Raw genomic sequence first — 24,063 nt, forward strand, 5'->3', positions numbered from 1 at the left:
TGTGTAGAAAAAAATGTCTGACACCCCAAACAAAAATTCTTCTTTAAACATATAAATCCACTGTGCTTAATCCACCACCAAATGAATGGAATAAACTCACCTGAGCTCAATGCTGATTAGATTATAAATCAGCACAAGCGTGTTTGCTCTGGGAGCGATGAGAGTGAGTAGATCATGAAGCAGCACTCTATAGTATAGACACTTCCAGATATCAGGAGCAATACTCTGCAGTGACTTTGAGGTATGGCCAAGACTCCTTATATAACGATCATCCTCCAAATGTATAGTAATACCACTCAAAAATAAAGAAAAGGCATGATGGTGCAGTAAGTAAGAACCATTTAAACTTTTTATTGCAATCTCATCTTACTCACAAAGTTAAGTGTCCACCTGACACTGGTATAACAAGCGATCAGATACACGGAATGGACGAGCCCCGTTCACCGCGGACACCTCGCCGACAGCTCCAGGGAACGTCCTGACGTCATCCAATAAGCTCCGCCCTACGCGTTTCGTCACTCTGACGTCCTCACGGAGACGTCCTCTCTGATCGCTTGTTATACCAGTGTCAGGTGGACACTTAACTTTGTGAGTAAGATGAGATTGCAATAAAAAGTTTAAATGGTTCTTACTTACTGCACCATCATGCCTTTTCTTTATTTTTGAGTGGTATTACTATACATTTGGAGGATGATCGTTATATAAGGAGTCTTGGCCATACCTCAAAGTCACTGCAGAGTATTGCTCCTGATATCTGGAAGTGTCTATACTATAGAGTGCTGCTTCATGATCTACTCACTCTCATCGCTCCCAGAGCAAACACGCTTGTGCTGATTTATAATCTAATCAGCATTGAGCTCTGGTGAGTTTATTCCATTCATTTGGTGGTGGATTAAGCACGGTGGATTTATATGTTTAAAGAAGAATTTTTGTTTGGGGTGTCAGACATTTTTTCTACACACTTTTATACACTAAATTTATGGATTGTTTTCACTGGAGATTTTTTATCTATTGTATTTAATATGTTGGGACTTTTATACACATATTATTTGTGATATTATTTTTGATATATTTAGCGCATTCCGATTATTGATTTTTTTTTTTGTGTTTCACCAATATTTTGGGTTGGAGGTTTGCTGCTGTAGAGGATTAATATTATTGATTGGCGCTTTCTTTTTGTATGTTTAACTGTCAGAAATAGCCTATTTCTGACAGTTCTCTGACATTCACTCCATACAGCAGTTGAAACCGGAAACAAATAATTTGTTTTATGGAAACAAATAGATACAACGTTTCAACCGCTGTATGGAGTGAATGTCAGAGAACTGTCAGAAATAGAGGAGCTCTGCAGATACACTTTTTGCCGGCTTGGAATTCTTCTTATTTTCATCCTACTTCTTCTTCTTCTTCTTCATCCTCATCCTCATCCTCTTCTTCTTCTGAGAATGAGGATGAGGATGAAGAAGAAGAAGAAGTAGGATGAAAATAAGAATTCCAAACCGGCAAAAAGTGTATCTGTAGAGCTCCGCTAAGTGTATCTGCAGAGCTCCTCTATTTCTGACAGTTCTCTGACATTCACATTTAAAGCGGTTGAAACATTGTATCTATTTGTTTCCATAAATGGAAACAAATAGATACAATGTTTCAACCGCTGAGCTCTGCAGATACACTTAGCGGAGCTCTGCAGATACACTTAGCGGAGCTCTGCAGATACACTTTTTGCCGGCTTGGAATTCTTCTTATTTTCATCCTACTTCTTCTTCTTCTTCTTCTTCATCCTCATCCTCAGAAGAAGAAGAATGAAAAGAAGAAGAAGAAGAATGAAAAGAAGAATGAAAAGAAGAAGAATGAAAAGAAGAAGAAGAAGAATCTTTTCATTCTTCTCATTCTTCTTTTCATTCTTCTTCTTCTTTTCATTCTTCTTTTCATTATTCTTCTTCTTCTTTTCATTCTTCTTCTTCTTCTGAGGATGAGGATGAGGATGAAGAAGAAGAAGAAGAAGTAGGATGAAAATAAGAAGAATTCCAAGCCGGCAAAAAGTGTATCTGCAGAGCTCCGCTAAGAATGAAAAGAAGAAGAAGAATGAGAAGAAGAATGAGAAGAATGAAAAGAAGAATGAGAAGAAGAAGAAGAATGAAAAGAAGAAGAAGAAGAATGAAAAGAAGAAGAAGAATGAAAAGAAGAAGAAGAAGAATCTTTTCATTCTTCTCATTCTTCTTTTCATTCTTCTTCTTCTTTTCATTCTTCTTCTTCTTCTCATTCTTCTTTTCATTCTTCTCATTCTTCTTCTCATTCTTCTTTTCATTCTTCTTCTCATTCTTCTTCTTCTTTTCATTCTTCTCATTCTTCTTCTCATTCTTCTTTTCATTCTTCTTTTCATTCTTCTCATTCTTCTTCTCATTCTTCTTCTCATTCTTCTTCTCATTCTTCTTTTCATTCTTCTTCTTTTCATTCTTCTTCTTTTCATTCTTCTTCTTCTTCTTTTCATTCTTCTTTTCATTCTTCTCTTCATTCTTCTTTTCATTCTGCTTCTCATTCTTCTTCTCATGAAGAAGAAAAGAAGAATGAGAAGAATGAAAAGAAGAATGAAAAGAAGAAGAAGAAGAATGAAAAGAAGAATGAGAAGAAGAATGAAAAGCAGAATGAACAGAAGAATGAGAAGAATGAAAAGAAGAATGAGAAGAATGAAAAGAAGAATGAAAAGAAGAAGAAGAAGAATGAAAAGAAGAAGAATAATGAAAAGAAGAATGAAAAGAAGAAGAAGAAGAATGAAAAGAAGAATGAAAAGAAGAAGAAGAATGAAAAGAAGAAGAAGAAGAATGAAAAGAAGAAGAAGAAGAATGAAAAGAAGAAGAATGAAAAGAAGAAGAAGAATGAAAAGAAGAATGAGAAGAATGAAAAGATTCTTCTTCTTCTTTTCATTCTTCTTTTCATTCTTCTTCTTTTCATTCTTCTTCTTCTTTTCATTCTTCTCATTCTTTTTCTCATTCTTCTTTTCATTCTTCTTCTCATTCTTCTTTTTATTCTTCTTCTTCTTTTCATTCTTCTTCTCATTCTTCTTTTCATGAAGAAGAAAAGAAGAATGAGAAGAATGAAAAGAAGAAGAATGAAAAGAAGAATGAGAAGAAGAATGAGAAGAATGAAGAGAAGAATGAAAAGAAGAAGAAGAAGAAGAATGAAAAGAAGAAGAAGAAGAATGAAAAGAAGAATGGAAAGAAGAAGAAGAATGAAAAGAAGAAGAAGAAGAATGAAAAGAAGAATGAGAAGAATGAAAAGAAGAAGAAGAAGAAGAATGAAAAGAAGAAGAAGAATGAAAAGAAGCAGAAGAATGAAAAGAAGAAGAATGAAAAGAAGAAGAAGAATGAAAAGAAGAATGAAAAGAAGAAGAAGAATGAAAAGAAGAAGAATGAAAAGAAGAATGAGAAGAATGAAAAGAAGAATGAAAAGAAGAAGAAGAATGAAAAGAAGAAGAAGAAGAATGAAAAGAAGAATGAAAAGAAGAAGAAGAATGAAAAGAAGAAGAATGAAAAGAAGAATGAGAAGAATGAAAAGATTCTTCTTCTTCTTTTCATTCCTCTTTTCATTCTTCTTCTTTTCATTCTTCTTCTTCTTCTTTTCATTCTTCTTTTCATTCTTCTCATTCTTCTTTTCATTCTTCTTCTCATTCTTCTTTTCATTCTTCTTTTCATTCTTCTTCTTCTTTTCATTCTTCTTTTCATTCTTCTCATTCTTCTTTTCATTCTTCTTCTCATTCTTCTTTTCATGAAGAAGAAAAGAAGAATGAAAAGAATGAAAAGAAGAATGAAAAGAAGAAGAAGAATGAAAAGAAGAATGAAAAGAAGAATGAAAAGAAGAATGAAAAGAAGAAGTATTCCAGTACAGCAAAAAGTGTATCTGCAGAGAGCTCCGCTATTTCTGACAGTTCTCTGACAGTTCCTTCACATGTACAGCGGTTGAAACATTGTATCTATTTATTTCCGAATAAAAACATCTGTATCCTAAATGGAAACAAATAGATACAATGTTTCAACCGCTGTACATGTGAAGGAACTGTCAGAGAACTGTCAGAAATAGCGGAGCTCTCTGCAGGGACACTTTTGCCGGCTGATTGGGAAAAATCCGATTCGCGCACCCGAAGTATGCAAATATTCGGATTCGACGCGAATCAAATTTTTCCTGAAATTCGAAACAAATTCCACTTCGCCTGGTTCGATTCGCTCATCTCTAATAGTGACTGCAGGGTCCGGGGAGACCAGATATAGTGAATGCGGGGTCCGGGGAGACCAGATATAGTGAATGCAGGGTCCGAGGAGATCAGATATAGTGAATGCAGGGTCCTGGGAGACCATATATAGTGAATGCAGGGTCCTGGGAGACCAGACATAGTGAATGCAGGGTCCGGCGAGACCAGACATAGTGAATGCAGGGTCCGGGGAGACCAAACATAGTGAATGCAGGGTCCGGGGAGAGCAGATATAGTGAATGCAGGGTCCGGTGGGACCAGATATAGTGAATGCACGGTCCAGGGAGAGCGGATATAGTGAATGCAGGGTCCAGGGAGACCAGATATAGTGAATGCAGGGTCCGGGGAGAGCGGATATAGTGAATGCAGGGTCCAGGGAGACCAGATATAGTGAATGCAGGGTCCGGGGAGAGCGGATATAGTGAATGCAGGGTCCGGGGAGATCAGATATAGTGGATGCAGGGTCCGGGGAGAACAGATATAGTGAATGCAGGGTCCAGGGAGACCGGATATAGTGAATGCAGGGTCCAGGGAGACCAGATATAGTGAATGCAGGGTCCGGGGAGACCAGATATAGTGAATGCAGGGTCTGGGGAGACCAGGTATAGTGAATGCAGGGTCCAGGGAGACCAGATATAGTGCATGCAGGGTCCGGGAAGAACGGATATAGTGAATGCAGGGTCCGGGGAGACCAGATATAGTGAATGCAGGGTCCGGGGAGACCAGATATAGTGAATGCAGGGTCCAGGGAGACCACATATAGTGAATGCAGGGTCTGGGGAGACCAGATATAGTGAATGCAGGGTCCGGGGAGACCAGGTATAGTGAATGCAGGGTCCGGGGAGACCAGGTATAGTGAATGCAGGCTTCGGGGTTTAGTTACACTTTAAAGTATAACTAAAAGCAAAACTTTTTATTTATTTTTAGTTTTGGACAGAGTGGAGAGGGATTAGAGCCCCTGTAAGGTTTTTATTGCTGTCTGTGCCCCCCGTTAGGGAGATTAACACTCTCAATTTTTCTCACAGTTACCGAATGTAAAAAAAAATCTGAAATTTTTGGTTGCCAACAAAACAGTAAGAGGTAGAAGTGGAAATCTTTCAATGGAGACACTAGTTTTGGTCACCCTGATGACAACCAGGAATTCCCTCACTTCTCATGGATTTTCTCTGAATTCCTGTTTTGGCTATGGGACAGGAAGTGAAATCACCATAATGGGACACAGATGGGGAAAAAAATGAAAGGGGCTATAACCCTCCCTTACTCGATCCAAAATGAAAAAAAAAATCCTTTAGTTCTGTTTTAATGGTCTGGGAACATTGTGCTGTGCATGAAGCATATTGAAATTAACCCCTTCCTGCCCAGTGCCATTAGTACAGTGTCAGTGCTTTTTATTAGCACTGATCATTGTATTACTGTCATCGTGGATGTCAGTTGCAGTTAGTCCCCCCCCCCCAGTGTCAGAATGCCCGCCGCAGTCCCGCTATAAGTAGCTGATTGCTGCCATTACTAGTATAATAAAAATAAAAATTCCAGTATATATACCACCATTTGTAGACTCTATAACTTTCACATAAACCAATTATCATACACGTCTTGTGATTTCTTTTTTTAGTAATAATAATAATAGAAATCCTGTATAATAATATAAATCCTGTATAATAATAATAATATAAATCCTGTATAATAATAATAATAATAGAAATCCTGTATAATAATAATATAAATCCTGTATAATAATAATAATAATATAAATCCTGTATAATAATAATATAAATCCTGCATAATAATAATAATAAAAATCCTGCATAATAATAATAATATAAATCCTGTATAATAATAATATAAATCCTGTATAATAATAATAATAAAATAATAGCAACGCACAGAGTTCGCATGTGGTTTGCACAGGAATGCGGTGCAGTTCCTGTGCGAATCACATGCGATGGGCTGCACCGCACAAGTGTGAACCCGGGCTTAAAGGCTTAGTTCACCTTGATGACCATGTTTCACATTACACCCATGTACCGCACATACCCCAACCCCCCACCTTCAAACTTCCCACCGCTTACCTGAATCAGGGGGGGCTTTTCTGAGATTTATCCTGTTAATTTTTACATTTTGAATGCCTGTGCTTGGCTCCACCCACACAGGTACAGCATCCATTACCAGATCCATTCACAGGAAACTTTGAATATAAAAGACTACAATCCCATCTGCCACCAGGGCAGAAGGACTCATAGATCACACCAGCACAAGTGCAGTGACTCCATCATACTTGTTTTTTGTTTACTTCCTGCAGCCCCATAATGGTAGGTCCATGCCCCTGTACAGACCTGGGGTGGGGATGCAAATAATGCAGGAGCCCTTTAAATTACGCCTGAGATCCACTGTTCATGGTTTCAATGCAAAAATTTAATAAACGTCAATTTTTTAATTTTATTAAAGCTCCATTCACACTTTTGCGACTTGTCATGCGCCTTTGGACACATAGGGGTTTATTTACTAAAGCTGGAGAGTCCAAAATCAGACTCACTTCTGCAAAGAAACCAATCAGCTTACAGGTTTCATTGCCAAAGTCTCATTGAACAAGCTGAGGTTAGAAGCTGATTGGTTTCTATGCAGAAGGGAGTCTGATTTTGGACTCTCCAGCTTTAGTAAATAAACCCCTATGTCCTGCCCATGTATTTTAATGGAAGCTGTTCAAGTCTATTTGCCTTAAAGTCGCAGTGACTTTCAAAAGGTCCCTGCACTACTTTGATGTGACTTTCATGTGACCTGAGTGCCACAGACTGCAATGTAAAAACTCAAAAGTCACAGGAAAGTCACATCATAATGCAACAGTTGTGCAAAAGTCAAAGCCAAGATCAACAGCCAAAATCATATCCAAGTCGCACCCATCCAAAGTTGCATCAAAGTTTCAATGTAAAGTCGCAATGCAAATCGCACAACTTTGGGTTAAAAAATTTGTGAATGGAGCCAAACTCCTTCCCACACCCTCTAGGCAGCCCTTTGTTTTGCTATTTCTTCTAGACATCTATCCTTCTAGAAGAGTTTGTTTGGCAGAAAAAATGCTTGTAAATGCATGTACCACATTAAGGCACATTTATAAGAGTCAAGTACTTAATTAATTTCGTTAGCCAGAATAATATTTTATTCTGGCCATAAAAATGAATCAACGTTCAAGCGCTAGACACCCCTAGCGTTAATGCACGTTCAGATGCAAAAAAGCATCAACTGTTTTGTCTGCTAAAACGCTGCTTCTCCTGGATGCGCTAGCAGTGGGTTTTTTTATGCCTTTAAATGCCCCATGCCTCTAAACTCCTATGTGTGCATGGACATGCAGGAGCATTTAGAGGCAGCAAAAAATTGCCAGACACTCCTAGAAGCCACGTCAAAAACATCCAGTGTATGTATGTATGTATATATATATATATATATATATATATTTTTTTTTATTTTTTTTTTTTTAATTATTATTATTTATGTATTTATTTTTATTGGGATTTTTTTTTTTATCAATGTAGCAGATATAAGAAGCGCCACAGAAAATGCAAAATAAATCAAATAATACGCAGCAGCTCTAACCAAAAAAGGTAAAATGGTGTACAAATAAAAAGTGCGCTAATTATTCACAAAACATGCAAGGATAAATAATAAAAATAAATGAATTCATAAATATAAACATAGGTCCAGCCACCATAACAGTGATAGTCCGATATCAACTTAATGTCAATCTTGAAAACAAACACCCATGTGCAAATCCGACACCAGATGAAATGAATACACTCACCAGAGCTATATGCTGATTATATTATAAACCTGCATGATAGCATTTTGCTCTGGGAGCGATGATCTACAGGATACCCCAGTAGATGAACAGCAACCAATAGTGATCCAATCAGCACATATGGAACAGCTAGGCAGCACATATGGAACAGCTAAGCAGCAAATGATCTTCCAATAACATGGGCAAAGCTCGAGGAATAAGAAGAGATATGATGGTGCAGTACGTTTAAAACCAGTACAATTTTATTAATAAAGTATTGCACTCACAAGGCAGGTGTCTAGCCGACACCAGCAATGACAGCCTCTAAAATGCTACATCCACAAGGGAAAAACCAAGGGACGAACCTCCTGCACTGCGATCAACACAGCCGACAGCTGGGAGGAACGTTCCAACGTCACATCCACTAGGCCAGGCCCAACGCGTTTCGTCACTTGACGTCTTCAAGGGGCGGAGGGGGGTGTTTGTTTTCAAGATTGACATTAAGTTGATATTGGACTATCACTTTTATGGTGGCTGGACTTATGTTTATATTTATGAATTCATTTATTTTTATTATTTATCCTTGCATGTTTTGTGAATAATTAGCGTACTTTTTATTTGTACACCATTTTTTTTTTTATCAAACTTACAAAATGCAAAGTGAGTGAAGAGAAGAGAGATGTAAATCAAATCAATATTTGGTGTGACTTCATCAAGCTGTTTTGAAGAAGCACAAAGAAACAGGCAATGTTGAGGATCATAGACTCAGTGGTTGGCCAAGGAAGCTTAATGCAGTAGAAGAAAGACACCTCATGCTCACTTTTCTTCGACTTCGGAAGATGTCTGGCAGAGCCATCAGAACAGAACTGACAGAAACCAGTGGGATCCAGGCACACCCATCTGCTGTCTGCAAAAGTTAGGCCAGAAGTGGTCATCATGGAAGAATTGCACCCAAAAAGCCATACTTCAATGTGGAAACAAGGCTAAGTGAGTCAGCTATGCAGGAAAACATAGGAACTGGGGTGGAGAAAAAATTGGCAACAGGGGCTCTGGACTGATGATTCAAAATGTGTAATATTTGGCTGTAGCAGGAGGCAGTTTGTTCATGAGGGGCTGGAGAGCGGTACAATAATGAGTGTCTGAAGGCAACTGTGAAGAATGGTGGAGGTTTCTTGAAAGTTTGGGGCTGCATTTCTGCATATGGAGTTGGAGATTTGGTCAGGATCAATGGTGTCCTCAATGCTGAGAAATACAGGCAGATACTTATCCATCATATCATACCACCAGGGATGTGTGTGATTGGTCCCAAATTTATTCTGCAGCAGGACAACCACCCCAAACATACAGCCAATGTCATTAAGACATTCTTCAGAAGAAACAGAACAAGGGGTCCAAGAAGTGATAGTTTAGCCCTGACAGAGCCCTGATCTTAACATCATGAAGTCTGTCTGGGATTACATGAAGAGAAGAAGGATTTGAGGCAGCCTACATCCACAGATCTCTGGTTAGTTCTCCAAGATGTTTGGGTCAATCTACCCACCGAGTTCCATAAAAATGACAGCAGGAACTCTGGACTGATGAGTCAAAATGTGAAATATTTGGCTGTAGTAGGAGGCAGTTTGTTCATGAAAGGCTGGAGAGCGGTACAATATTAAGTGTCTGCAGGCAACAGTGAAGCATAGTGGAGGTTCCTTGCAAATTTGGGGCTGCATTTCTGCAAAAGCAATTTTAGATTTGGTCAGGGTCAATGGTTTCCTCAATGCTGAGAAATACATGAAGATACGTATCCATCATGCCATACCATCAAGGCGTAGTGTGATTGGCCCCAAATTTATTCTGCAGCAGGTCAACCACCCCAAACATGCAGCCAATGTCATTAAGAGCTATCTTCAGTGTAAAGAAGAACAAAGAGTCCTGGAAGTGATGGTTTGGCCCTCACAGAACCCTGATCTCAAAATCATGGAGTCTGTCTGGGATTACATGAAGAGAAGAAGGATTTGAGGCAACCTACATCCACAGAAGATCTGTGGTTACTCCTCAAAAAGGTTTGGAACAACCTACCCACTGAGTTCCTTCAAAAAACTGTGTGCAAGTCTACCTAGAAGAACTGATGCTGGTTTGAAGGCAAAGAGTGGTCACACCAAATACTGATTTGATTTGGATTTCTCTTCTGTTCATTTACTTTCCATTTTGTTAATTGATAAAAATAAACTCTGAACACTTCTATTTCTGAAAGCATTTACAGCATTTTTTCACAATTGCCTATAACTTTTGCACAGTAGTATATCAAAAAATAATAAGAATGGGTTACCTTCAGCAAAAAATGGATGTCAGTCTGAGGAAATGCTCTTGAAATGGGTGTTCCAACAAGACAACGACCCCAAACACACCAGTAAACGTGCAACATCTTGGTTCCAGACCAACAAGATTGACGTTATGGAGTGGCCAGCCCAAGATTTGCTCAGATGGTTTGGGAAATGACATGGCAAAACTCAACATCATTGCTTCAGGCCCGATAAGTCTTGTAGTGAGCTGTAGTTTGGAGACCCCGTTCTACCACTAACGGGGAATGTTTTTTTTTTTTTGCAGTGGCCAAAAACCACAGTTTTGTGTTCCCTCAAAATTCATAACCGCCATCTGAAGGCAAAAATAGTTATTGGGTGCTGATGTATCAGTAAAGGTCTATACATTGAATGCAACTCCTGCTAAACTCTTGTAGAACAAATACCTATTGGCCTCAATGGTCATCGTACATGATATGGGCAAATTTATATGGACCTCCCCTGGCAATGATGGAGTATACATGTCTCCAGTCCTCGTAATCCTCCATCATACAAAGATATTGTAGACAATTGTGCTCTTCCAACCTTTTGGTAACAGTTTGGTGAAGCATGAAAACGTGGCAGTACTAGGGTCGTAGGTTTAAAATCCCAACTATGGCACCACCTGCCTGGAGTTTGCATGTTCTCCCTGTGCCTGCGTGGGTTTGCTCCGGGTACTCCAGTTTCCTCCCACACTCCAAAGACATGCTGGTAGGTTAATTGGCTCCTGTCTAAATTGACCCTAGTATGTATGAATGTGAGCTAGGGACCTTAGATTGTACACCCCTTGAGGGTTAGGGACTGATGTGAACGTACAATATATATGTATAGCGCTGCGTAAATTGATGGCGCTATATAAGTACCTGAAACAAATAAAACAAACAGATATTTCCCGAGAACAGAAAAGTATAAAACCAAAAAAAAAAAAATCCCTGCAATATATGTAAAGCTCACCTAAAGATAATTTCAATTTAATTTCTATTTTTTCTCAACAAAACTGAAGTTACACTTAAAGAAGTGAGAACACATTTTTTGGGATTGGTGGTGACAGTAATCTATTTCACCAGAAGAGGGCAGTGTGGTGTCTCTGGCTGGAAGGGCCACCTGCAGTTCAGGAATGTCGCCTGCTCTCAGAGATTAACATTGTATCACTTATTACCTGTAACGAGATCCGGGCAGAACGTGATATCCATCCCTTTCACCGAAGAGTTAATGTGCGTGTTCACAAAACACTCAATGGCGGCTTTGTCGCAGCGGCACAGCACTTTCTCACATTCAGGTCCAGGCTCTGGGGGGTAGAGAGGAGACAAGACCCCCTTTTATAGATCTGTTTTCTACCATCTGTCCTGCTCTATAGCTGGGATTAAAGAGCATAATTATGTGTACAATGAGCATATACAGTATCTCTGCCCTCTACACTGACCGGGCACCTCCCGGGCACAAAGGTCGCGATCAAAGCATCGTATCACAGACTGTTTGCTAAGTAAGCATTTTAAACTTTCAATTCAAAGCATATCTAAATCGAGAACAGAAATGGAATATATTGCAGCTTACCAGTCCCTAGATGTGGTGGCTGCATTTGTTTTCTTTTTTCAATTTTTTTCCTGGTGATCCTGCCAAAGCCACACTTCCTGGCCTAGGATGACAACCCTCGGCCAGCCATAGATGAATCGAATCTTGACCAGTTCAGCAGGGACTGGTTGAGTTTTGATCAGGGGCGGACTGACCATTTGGAAACTCGGGCACTGCCCGAGGGCCCGGGGTCAGTAGGGGGCCCCATGAGATGCCCCTGGTACCTTTTTCATAGGATTTTTTGAGTTTGGGCAGGGACACAGGGGCCCCATGATCCCCTATTGCCCGGAGGACCCATGAGTTGTCAGTCCGCCCCTGGTTTTGATCCATGTATGGGCAGGCTGGTTGTACTGAAGTTGATCCATCGGTTGACTTCAGTGCAACCAGACTGTTGGATTTTTTTTATCTCTGCTGGTGGCTGGTAACAGAAGAGGTGCTGATTGTGATGATGGGGGAATCGTGCATGTTCTTTCCTTCCACCCTGAGTTTGACTGGACGCCATGTTGCTCGCGGCTCACCAAACAGGAGAACAGTTGGCTTTTCACCAGCCCATCTGAACCTACAGCTGCTGTAGTTGCAGTTAATTCATTTAGTGGTGATATCAGTGCCGCCATTAAATGACATCTTGTCCACCGGCTTGTTTCACATTGTACATAAGCTGGTGGGGATCCCAGGAATGTAAATATGGTCAATGACATCAGCCAGCATCCCTGGATGGTTTGTTGTAATTCACCAGCTGGCTGGAGAGCTGTCATTTGCAACAGGAGTCTGGAGGGCGAGGATCATCGTAGTGGATGTTGTTGTGACTGTGTGTTGTGGGGGCATTGTTCATCACAAGTGAAATTGTGTTTATATCGCTGGACCATGTAATTTATGTTTGATCTACAGTCACCGGTCACTTTATTAGGTTCACCTGTTTAATTGCTTGGTAACACAAATTGCTAATCAGCCAATCACATGGCAGCAACTCAATGCATTTAGGCATCTGGCCGTGGTGAAGATGACTTGCTGAGTTTCAAATCAAGCATCAGAATGGGGAAGAAAGAGGATTTAAGTGACTTTGAACGTGGCATGGTTGTTGGTGCCAGACAGGGTTGTCTGAGTATTTAAAAAACTGCTGATCTGCTGGGATTTTCAAGCACAACCATCTCTAGGGTTTAAAGAGAATGGTCTGAAAAAGTGAGCGGCAGTTGTGTGGACAAAAATGCCTTGCTGATGTCAGAGGAGAATGGGCAGACTAGTTGCTGTGACATTCAGATGGTAGGGTCAGAATTTGCTACAAAAAACATGAAAGCATGGATCCATCCTGCCTTGTACCAACGGTTCAGGCTGGTGGTGGTGGTGTAATGGCGTGGGGGATATTTTCTTGGCACTAGCAAGGTGTACCTAATAAAGTGGCCAGTGAGGGTTTATCGGGAACATTGTTTATTTTTATTAAATAAAGGACTTTTACCACGGTGCATGTGTTGTTTTTACTATTGACTTTTTTTGTGATTAACGAGGGGTATAGTCTTGATGGGGGCTTCCTGATTCTCATAAGTACCCCTCAAAGACCCCCCCCTATCCATCAGGTCAGGGATGTGGGGACGAGGATATTAAAAATCAGCAGCTACAGTATTTGTAGCTGCTGACTTTTCATTTTCTTTTATTGGAGGAACACTCCAGTTTCATTTATTGCTTGACACTTATATATTTGACTGAACTGATTAACATTTAGCAACATTTAATACCATATGAAATAAATTTAACTAAGTGTTACAGGTATCTGTTTTATATCACATTTAGTCCATATCAAATTGTGATTTCCTTCTATGCAATAATACTTTGGCTGTTGGACTGCAAAACATGGTCTCCTGGAAATACTGACACAAAAAAATGGCATTGAGGGAGTATACATTGGACTATCATAAAATACTTCTACACCCATGAGAAAACTCTTTAGATCCTTTGACTGTTTATGTCATTCATGCACTCGCCCTCCTCAGAGACCAGAAAAGATGGCTACATTTGCAGTTTAGGAGATTTTGTTTGTCATCGAAACTGCGAATAATAATGGGAGAGTCATTTCCCAGAGAGTCAGTGACTCTATCAGATCTGAGTTCTGACACTCTCTGGAGTTATTCATATCTATGTTCATACTATTGATTCCTTGTACTGATTTATTTATTTATGATATACCTTTTAGCGCTGCACTATTATTTTATTTCTTTTCACTTTTAATCCTACTTATTTTACTGTTGCTATTGTAAATATTGTTTTTTGAACCCCTATCCAGGGAGAGGCAGAGATATACAGTGAAATCAGGGATCAGCAGGAGGGGGTCTTTTTTCAAGAGATGCCTGGCATGTAAGTAACATTATCTCATCTCCCTTACCACAAATGAGGTTCTTTGAGAGGCAGCTGATGTCAGATGAAACTTTAGCTGGGTCCCAAACACATTCCATCTCGAGCGCTTCTTCATAACATTTACGGTGCTGGAAGCAGCAGCTGGTAAAAGAAAATAGCACCAAATGAGAGTGTTGTAAAGTCAATGATAACATCACAGTCGACCTATTTATACACTATATTGCCAAAAGTATTTGGACACCCCTACAAATCATTGGATTCCAATCACCTCCATGGCCACAGGTGTATAAAATCAAACACCTAGGCATGCAGACTGCTTCTACAAACTTTTGTGAAAGAATGGGTCGCTTTCAGGAGTTCAGTGAAGTCCATCCGTGACATTTCCTGGCTACTAAATATTCCACACTCAACTATTAGTGGTATTATAACAAAGTGGAAGCAACTGGGAACAAAGGAACTCAGCCACCAAGTGGTAGGCCACGTAAAATGACAGAGCGGGGTCAGCGCATGCTGAAGCGCACAGTGCGCAGAAGTCACCAACTGTCTGCAGAGTCAATAGCTAAAGACCTCCAAACTTCATGTGGCCTTCAGATTAGCACAACAACAGAGAGCTTCATGAAATGGGTTTGCATGGCCAAGCAGCTGCATCCAAGCCTTACATCACCAAGTGGACTCTAGAGCAGTGGATATGTGTTCTCTGGAGTGACCAATCACACTTCTCTGTCTGGCAATCCGATGGACATGTCTGGGTTTGGCAGTTTCCAGGAGAATGGTACTTGCCTGACTGCATTGTGCCAAGTATAAAGTTTGGTGGAGGGAGGATTGTGGTATGGAGTTTTTTCTCAGGGGTTGGGCTTGTCCCCTTAGTTCCAGCGAAGGGAACTCTTAAGGCATCAGCATACCAAGACATTTTGGACAATTTCATGTTCCCAACTTTGTGGGAACAGATTGGAAATGCTCCCTTCCTGTCCCAACATGACTGCACACCAGTGCACAAAGCAAGATCCATAAAGACATGGAGGAGCAAGTCTGGGGTGGAGGAACTTGACTGGCCCTCACAGAATTCTGACCTCAACCCAATAGAACACCTTTGGGATGAATTAGAGCGGAGACTGCGAGTCAGGCCTTCTTGTCCGACATCAGTGCCTGACCTGACAAATGTGCTTCTGGAAGAATGGTCAAACCTTCCCATAGACACCCTCCTAAACCTTATGGACAGCCTTCCCAGAAGAGTTGAAGCTGTTATAGCTGTAAAGGGTGGGCCAACATGCGTATAAAGGCAGTAATCTCAATACTTTTAGCATTATAGTGTATATAAAAGTGTGTATATATATATATATATATATATATATATATATACACACAAAGTCATCTGCATATTACCATGGCAGCAGAAGGAGTTTGAGCTGAAGGTGAGTACAGGCAATGGTGTTCTTAGAAGAGGATAGAGGAAGCAAAGTAGAACCATATTAATCCGGATGTATATACAGTAGCACCAACAGTATGCACAGCACTTTACAAAATGGAGGCAGGCAGAACAGTTACAATACAATTCAATACAAGAAAGTTATTAGAGGACACTGCTTGTAAGAGCTTACAATCTAAAAGGAAGGATCAAGTGATACAAAATGTAATAACTGATAGGGATGAACTAATAAGCTGATGAAGAAAGTATAAGTACAATTTATTATTTAGCGGCAGGATAGGCCTCTCTGAAGAGATGGGTTTTCATAGATTGCCTAAAGGCAGATTGAGTAGGAAATAGTTGGACAGATTGGGGTAGTGAGCTCCACATGATGGGAGAGGCTCTGGAGGCAAGATTGGGAGGAGGTGAATAGGGAGCTAGAGAGCAGAAGGTCATGGAAGTAAGAAAATTAATGGTTTAGCTAATACTTTGACATAAAGTTAGGGATGTAGTTGGGGGAAGAGTTGTGGATGGGTTTGTAGATTGCTGGTAGTATTTAGATTTTTTTTGTTGGGGGAATAGAAGCCAATGGATGGATTGGCAGAGAGCAGCTGGTAAGGTGGATGAGTCTGACAGCAGCATTCTTGAAGCCTATGTAAAGGTTGGCCAACGAGGAGACCATTAGACTTCTGGAGCGTAGGGGAGAAGACACTGCAGGCAGTGTTCTAGCTGCTGGGGAAAGCGGAGGATCAGGCAAGTAAACAACTCCTCTATACTTCAATGAGTATTTAACACTTACATTACAGAGGCACCCCTTGCAAAGGTTTTCTTTCAAGTTTCCCTGAGCTGGGCTTTAACATTTGATTTTGGAAATAATAGACTTTACTGAACAAAAACCACATTCACTGTTTGAATTTTGTTAATTCAAGAAAAAATTTCCACCCTGCTTCTTTGAATTTTCTCAACACTGAAGTCAAAAACAAATGTCAATTTGACCTCACTGATTAGAAAATCTAAGAAATGTTCTGGAAATGAAACCTTTCCAACTTAATTCTACTAGTGTATGGCACGCTGCACTGTTTGACTCCTACATCAGTCATGCAATGCACATATAAAACTTAAGAGAATTTGTGCTCTTACCTCCCTCTACCTGCAGGAAACAAAGGGAAAAAGTCCCTGATGCTTTTTTAAAAAAATGGCAGCATGGATTCGTGTTATATACACTCCTCAAAAAAATTAAAGGAACACAAATTAATCAAAGTATGGCATCAAGTCAATTAAACTCCTGGGATATTGATCTGGTCAGTTAATATCAATACGTGCCATTGCCAGGTTTGTTGTTTCTCAAGAGCATGGAGGAGATTCCAGGAGACAGGCAGTTCCCCTAGGAGAGCTGAACAGGGCCTTAGAAGGTTCTTAACCCATCAGCAGGACCGGTATCTGCTCCTTTGTGCAAGGAGGAACAGGATGAGCACTAACAGAGCCCTACAAAATGACCTCCAGCAGGCCACTGGTGTGAATGTCTCTTACCAAACAATCAGAAACAGACTTCATGAGGGTAAACTGAAGACCCGACATCCTCTAGTGGGCCCTGTGCTCCCTACCCAGCACCATAGAGCTCGATTGGCATTTGCCATTGAACACCAGAATTGGCAGGTCCACCACTGGCACCCTGTGCTTTCCACAGATGAGAGCAGGTTCACCCTAAGCACATGTGGCAGACGTGAAAGGGTCTGGAGAAGCCGTGGAGAATGTTCTGCTGCCTGTAACATCATTCAGCATTACCGTTTTGGTGGTTTGTCAGTGTTGGTCTGGGGAGGCATATCCATGGAGGGATGCACAGACCTCTACAGGCTAGACAATGGCACCCTGACTGCCATTAGGTATTGAGATGAAATCCTTGGAGCCATTGTCAGACCCTATGCTGGTGCAGTGGGACCTAGGTTCCTCCTGGTGCACAACAATGCCCGGCCTCATATGGCAAGAGTATGCAGGCAGTTCCTGGAGGGTGAAGGAATTGATACCATTGAATGGCTCCCACGCTCACTTAATCTAAATCCAATAGAACACTTCTGGAATATCATGTTACGGGCCATCCGACGCCACCAGGTTGCACCTTAGACTGTCCAGGAGCTCAGTGATGCCCTGGTCCAGATCTGGGAGGAAATCCCCAGGACACCATCCATCGTCTCATTAGGAGCATGCCCCGATGTTGTCAGGTATGCATAGAAGCATGCGGGGGCCATATTGACTACTGAGGACCATTCTGAGTTGCTGCAATGACATTTCAGCAGAATAGACTCGTCTGCTGCATCATTTTTTCACTTTGATTTTCGGGGTGTCTTTGAATTCAGTCCTCTGTAGGTCGATCATTTTCATTTCCATCAAACGATGGGGCATCCTTATGTTCCTAACACATTCCCCATCCATGTCAGTATAGAGATCCAGCAGGAGATTTTTCCCCATTGAGATCTGATGTGTTTTCAAAGTGTTCCTTTAATTTATTTTGAGCAGTGTATATAAAACGGTGCTTAGTGCATCCCTACCATATATGGTAAATCAGAGCAGCTGCACTCATGCAATATTCAGGTAAAAAAATATCAGACCTAAAACCATACAAAAAATTTGTTGTGCTTGTCCCTCTAATTCAGTAATCACCATACATAATGAATCAGTTAGCCCCATGAAATGAATATAAAATATAAAGGAAGGCAACATAGTGTGATATCATAAAAGCCTGTATGTTTATTAAGTAAGCAGGTACTCACAAGACCAAGATTAATTAGAACACATCAAAACATCACTGCTCTCAGCCAGCAGGCACAATGAAATCACAGCTAGCGTCACTCTACGCGTTTCGTCACAGAGCTGGTCTTCAAGATACTTGAAGATGCTTATATATATTCTTTTACTGTTCCAATTAATCCTCTTATAAATAACTGGTTACTTAAAATATTTACTGTTTTTTAAAATATCACACTACATTAGCTTCCTTTATATCTTCCTCAGTTTAAGGTACTATGTTTTAAATAAGATCGGCTTAGTGCTCTATCTGGGGGGTCCTGTGATTGATGCTGAGACTCGCAAGTTAAAGTACCTTGGATCTTTATTACACAAGTGCTAATGCTCTCCTATGATCTAGTGGTCAATTATTCTGATAAGAAGTGTGTACACTCGATGTTGTGTGACATTGGTGTGGAATATATTGGAGCACATGCTCCTTGATGGAACATTATATCCAGGGGCGGACTGACCATTTGGAAACTTGGGCACTGCCCGAGGTCAGTAGGGGGCCCCACGAGATGCCGCTGGTACCTTTTTCATAGGCCTTTTTGATTTTGGGCAAGGACACAGGGGCCCCATGATCCCCTATTGCCCGGGGGCCCCATGAGTTGTCAGTCCGCCCCTGATTATATCTGCACTGTGTAGTTGTATGCACCTTTTTATTAAACTTCATTCTTCACTTATGAGGATTGTTTACTAATGAAGCATCAATGTATTCATTTCATGTAGCTAAAAGGTTCACTATGTATGGTGCTTACTGATTTAAAGGGACAAGCATGGATTTAGGCACCTGAATATGCGCCGCATTTTCTGATGTGTGAGGGTGCATTAGGAATTACCAGCGCTCCATGTGTCTGCAAAACAGTTTTGACTGCAGGTGAGGGAACACACAAGTGTTCCCTGACCCGCATAGGTGCGGACTTAGTCTTAAAGTGTTACTAAACTCCGGACTCTGCATTCACTATATCTGGTCTCCCCGGACCCTGCATTCACTATATCTGGTCTCCCCGGACCCTGCATTCACTATATCTGGTCTCCCCGGACCCTGCATTCACTATATCTGGTCTCCTCGGACCCTGCATTCACTATATCTGGTCTCCCCGGACTCTGCATTCACTATATCGGTCTCCCCGGACCCTGCATTCACTATATCGGTCTCCCCGGACCCTGCATTCACTATATCTGGTCTCCCCGGGCCCTGCATTCACTATATCTGGTCTCCCCGGACCCTGCATTCACTATATCTGGTCTCCCCGGACTCTGCATTCACTATATCAGTCTCCCCGGACCCTGCATTCACTATATCGGTCTCCCCGGACCCTGCATTCACTATATCTGGTCTCCCCGGGCCCTGCATTCACTATATCTGGTCTCCCCGGACCCTGCATTCACTATATCTGGTCTCCCCAGACCCTGCATTCAATATATCCGGTCTCCCCGGACCCTGCATTCACTATATCGGTCTCCTCGGACCCTGCATTCACTATATCTGCTCTCCTAGGACCCTGCATTCACTATATCTGGTCTCCCCGGACCCTGCATTCACATTATCGGTCTCCCCGGACGCTGCATTCACTATATCAGGTCTCCCCGGACCCTGCATTCACTATATCTGCTCTCCCCGGACCCTGCATTCACTATATCCGGTCTCCCCGGACCCTGCATTCACTATATCTGGTCTGCCCGGACCCTGCATTCACTATATCTGCTCTCCCCGGACCCTGCGTTCACTATATCCGGTCTCCCCGGACCCTGCATTCACTATATCCGCTCTCCCCGGACCCTGCATTCACTATATCCGATCTCCCCGGACCCTACATTCACTATATCCGCTCTCCCCAGACACTGCATTCACTATATCTGGTCTCACTGGACCCTGCATTCACTGTATCTGGTCTCACTGGACCCTGCATCCACTATATCTGGTCTCCCTCAGTACACACAACATGGAAATGCAATTATTTTACTAAATATTAACTGCTAAATACCTTTTCTCATCAGCAGTTAGAGCAGTCTTGTGGCTTCAGCCGAGCACTGGTTAAAGATTGTAGGAGTTTTCTTTCTGCTCTAGGAGGATGTAAAACCTCTGACCCTCTGTCCGGACAGTGCTGATAACATGCACTCTCCCAAGAAAACGAAAAACCTTTCTTGCAATACACACCAAACTGAGCATGTGCATGTGACCACAGGTTCAGTCTGTATCAGGTGGTCAATTCAACAAGAGGAGGGGCAGAGAAGACAGGATCAAACAGCCTGTTTACACAATACAGAGGATTAACCCCTCAGGTTCCACAGTGAGTATAACAAGCATGCTTTATTGCATACACAGACTGATTTTACTGTTGTGGGTTTAGCAACACTTTAATGTCCCTGGCAATCAGTTGAAGACTATGCGGAGTACACTATCCTTGTTATAAAATGCAACCAACATTATATTATTTTGTGCAATTTGGATGCATCACCTGTCCGCCCGGTCTACAGGAATACCCTCCAACTCAAATCTGCAGGCACAGCCGTAATCCTCCAGGTCCTTGGGGCACAGACCGGTCACACACTTCAGTTTGCTCACAAAGTTCAGCAAAGATGGAAAATTGGTGAATATAGCTTGCAGCCAGGTGAACTGAGAACCCAGGCAGTCTATAAAAAAACAACAACAAGGTATTCATTAACCCCTTCATGACATTGGGTAAAACAAATCCTAACACCTCAACACACTTTTGCAACTTTGACATGTGTTAGTAAAACTGTACATATCATAACAACTACTTAGCGTACAACTACTTAGCGTACAACTACTTAGCGTAAGTGGATTATAACTTGTTTTTTTTTTTTAGAACACATTGAGCTTTCATTTGGTGGTAAATATTAATGAGTATCTTCTGATGTTGTTTCTAGTATCAAAGAAAAACTGGCCCAAAACAGCAAAAAAAACCATTTTTTTAAAATGTACCTGTATATTTTATGTAATTACCATAGCCTACTGCCAAAGGACAACCCAAAATAAAATTTCCTGCTCCTGACGATTGCAGCAATACCACATATGTGTATGTTATTCGTTGTGTGTACCTGTAGTAGTGCTCAGAAACATTTTCCTTTTTGATACACACTGACACTAACTGACACTGATACTCATTTTAAAAATGCCTTTTTTTATCCTACCTAAACTACACTCATCCTGACCTTTGACCTTGGCTTTAGACCCTAACTTTGACCTTAACCCTGACACTGACCTAGATCAAACCCTAATTCAGCTACTTTATCTTTATTTTTATTTTTTTAAATTATTATTAATTTATTTTTTACACACTTTTGTTTGTTGACTTTCTCTTCTGTCAGGGAGAAAAAGACGCAATGCATTATATAATGTATCCTGTATGTATACAATGTATCTTTCTCTCCATTCAGAAGGAAAAAGAAAACACAGGGGCGGACTGTACAGTGACTGATCACTGTGATGGTCAATCAGAGGCTATCATACCGATCTGGTGATCCGGAACCAGGTCTCCCATTTCCAAATCTCCCAATAAGTATAAGACCCAGGGCTCTTGGTGAGAGCCTGGTCTCCATGCTGGGAGAGCACTGTGCAGCACGCTCCCAGCCAGGGGCGGACTGACAACTCATGGGGTCCCTGGGCAATAGGGGGATCATGGGGCCATTGTGTCCTTGCCCAAACTAAAAAAAGCCTATGAAAAAGGTACCATGGGCATCTCATGGAGCCCCCTACTGACCCCGGGCCCCCGGGCAGTGCCCGAGTTTCTAAATGGTCAGTCCGCCCCTGCTCCCAGCACAAATACATGTATGCATATATCTGGCCTCATGGAAGAATATCCACTGCAATGAGGCCAGGAGTACACTATATTGCCAAAAGTATTGCAACACCTGCCTTTACACGCACATGAACTTTAGTGACATCCCAGTCATACTCCGTAGGGTTCAATATTGAGTTTGCCCGCCCTTTGCAGCTATAACAGCTTCAGCTCTTCCGGGAAGGCTGTCCACAAGGTTTAGGAGGGTGTCTACGGAAATGTTCTTCCAAAGCGCTTTTGTGAGGTCAGGCACTGATGTCAGACAAGAAGGCCTGGCTCACAGTCTCCGCCCTAATTCATCCCAAACGTGTTCTATCTGGTTGAGGTGAGGACTCTGTGCAGGACAGTCTAGTTCCTCTACCCCGAACTCGCTCATCCATGTCTTTATGGACCTTGCTTTGTGCACTGGTGTGCAGTCATGTTGGAAAAGGAAGAGGCCATCCCCAAACTGTTCCCACAAAGTTGGGAGCATGAAATTGTCCAAAATGTTTTGGAATGCTGACGCCGTAAGAGTTCTCTTCACTGGAACTAAGTGACCAAGCCTAGCCCCTGAAAAACAACCCCACACCATAATCCCCCTCCACCAAACTTTACACTTTGCGCAATGCAGGTAAGTACAGTTCTGCTGGCAACTGCCAAACCCAGACATGTCCATTGGATTACCAGACATAGAAGAGTGATTGGTCACTTTAAAGAACATGTCTCCCCTGCTCTAGAGTCCAGCGGTGGCGTGCTTTTCACCGCTGTAGCCGTCACTTTGCATTGTGCTTGGTGATGTAAGGCTTGGATGCAGCTGCTCGGCCATGGAAACCCATTCCATGAAGCTCTCTACATAATCTGAAGGCCACAAGAAGTTTGGAGGTCTTTGGCTATTGACTCTGCAGACAGTTGGTGACTTCTGCACACTGTACGCTTCAACATGTGCAGACCCCGCTCTGTCATTTTACGTGATCTACCACTTTGTGGCTGAGTTGCTGTTGTTCCCAGTTGCTTCCACTTTGTTATAATCCCACTAACAGTTGAGCGTGGAATATTTATTAGCCAGGAAATGTCACGGATGGACTTATTGCACAGGTGGCATCCTATCATGGTACCAGGCTTGAATTCACTGAGCTCCTGAGAGCGACCCATTCTTTCACAAATGTTTGTAGAAGCAGTCTGCATGCCTAGGGGCTTGATTTTATACACCTGTGGCCATGGAGGTGATTGTAATACCTGAATCCAATGATTTGGAGGGCTGGCCCAATACTTTTGGCAATATAGTGTATGTGTGCAGGCAATGGCAAGGGCAAAAAAAAATATATATATATATATATTCAATACATCTCTGCAATACATGCTCCGTTACCCATTTTTTATTTCACAGTTCAAGTATAGAAAATTATCGGATGATCTGCTGGAAATCTAGTGTGATCCTAACCTTCTGTTTGAATTGACAATGTAGTACCTTTGTTGCACTGAAATCCCAACCGGTCTTGTCAGCCCTGACTGCTGGACTACAGAACGTCCCTTATCCCCACTGCTCTTTTGTCCCACTCCACATACAGTACATACATTGATTGCTTTCCCACCACAACAAGGCTGCTGTCTTGACTCCTGAGAGCCCGCCCACATGTTGTGTCTAGGGAGAAGGCTCTTGGGAGATGTATTTCTGGGGGAATGCCTACATCAACTGAGCTGCCTCTGCAAGAATTTTACAAACCTGGTAAGCAATGAAAGCCATTTCTTATTACAGGAACAAGTTAAAAAAAGGATTCTCGGATATGCCCTGCATGGGGAGAGAGAGTTCTGAAGGTAGCAGAGTACATTATCAATGGCAT

At 41.6% G+C, this 24,063-nt stretch overlaps 1 protein-coding gene across 1 annotated transcript in view; it reads right to left on the reverse strand.

The window, feature by feature from the left end:
- Positions 1 to 24,063, reverse strand: part of OC90 (otoconin 90) — a 143,225-nt gene that overhangs the window by 73,502 nt on the left and 45,660 nt on the right. The window contains exons 5-7 of the mRNA XM_089685933.1: positions 20,900 to 21,074; positions 14,277 to 14,389; positions 11,490 to 11,618 (exon numbers count right to left, since the gene is read on the reverse strand). Coding sequence (XP_089542059.1) covers positions 11,490 to 11,618; positions 14,277 to 14,389; positions 20,900 to 21,074 — 417 coding nt within the window. The remainder of the gene's footprint in view (positions 1 to 11,489; positions 11,619 to 14,276; positions 14,390 to 20,899; positions 21,075 to 24,063) is intronic.

This window comes from Staurois parvus, unplaced genomic scaffold (assembly GCF_062004578.1).
Source record: "Staurois parvus isolate SC_StPar_1 unplaced genomic scaffold, SC_StPar_1.0 ptg000389l, whole genome shotgun sequence".
Lineage (NCBI taxonomy): Eukaryota > Metazoa > Chordata > Amphibia > Anura > Ranidae > Staurois > Staurois parvus.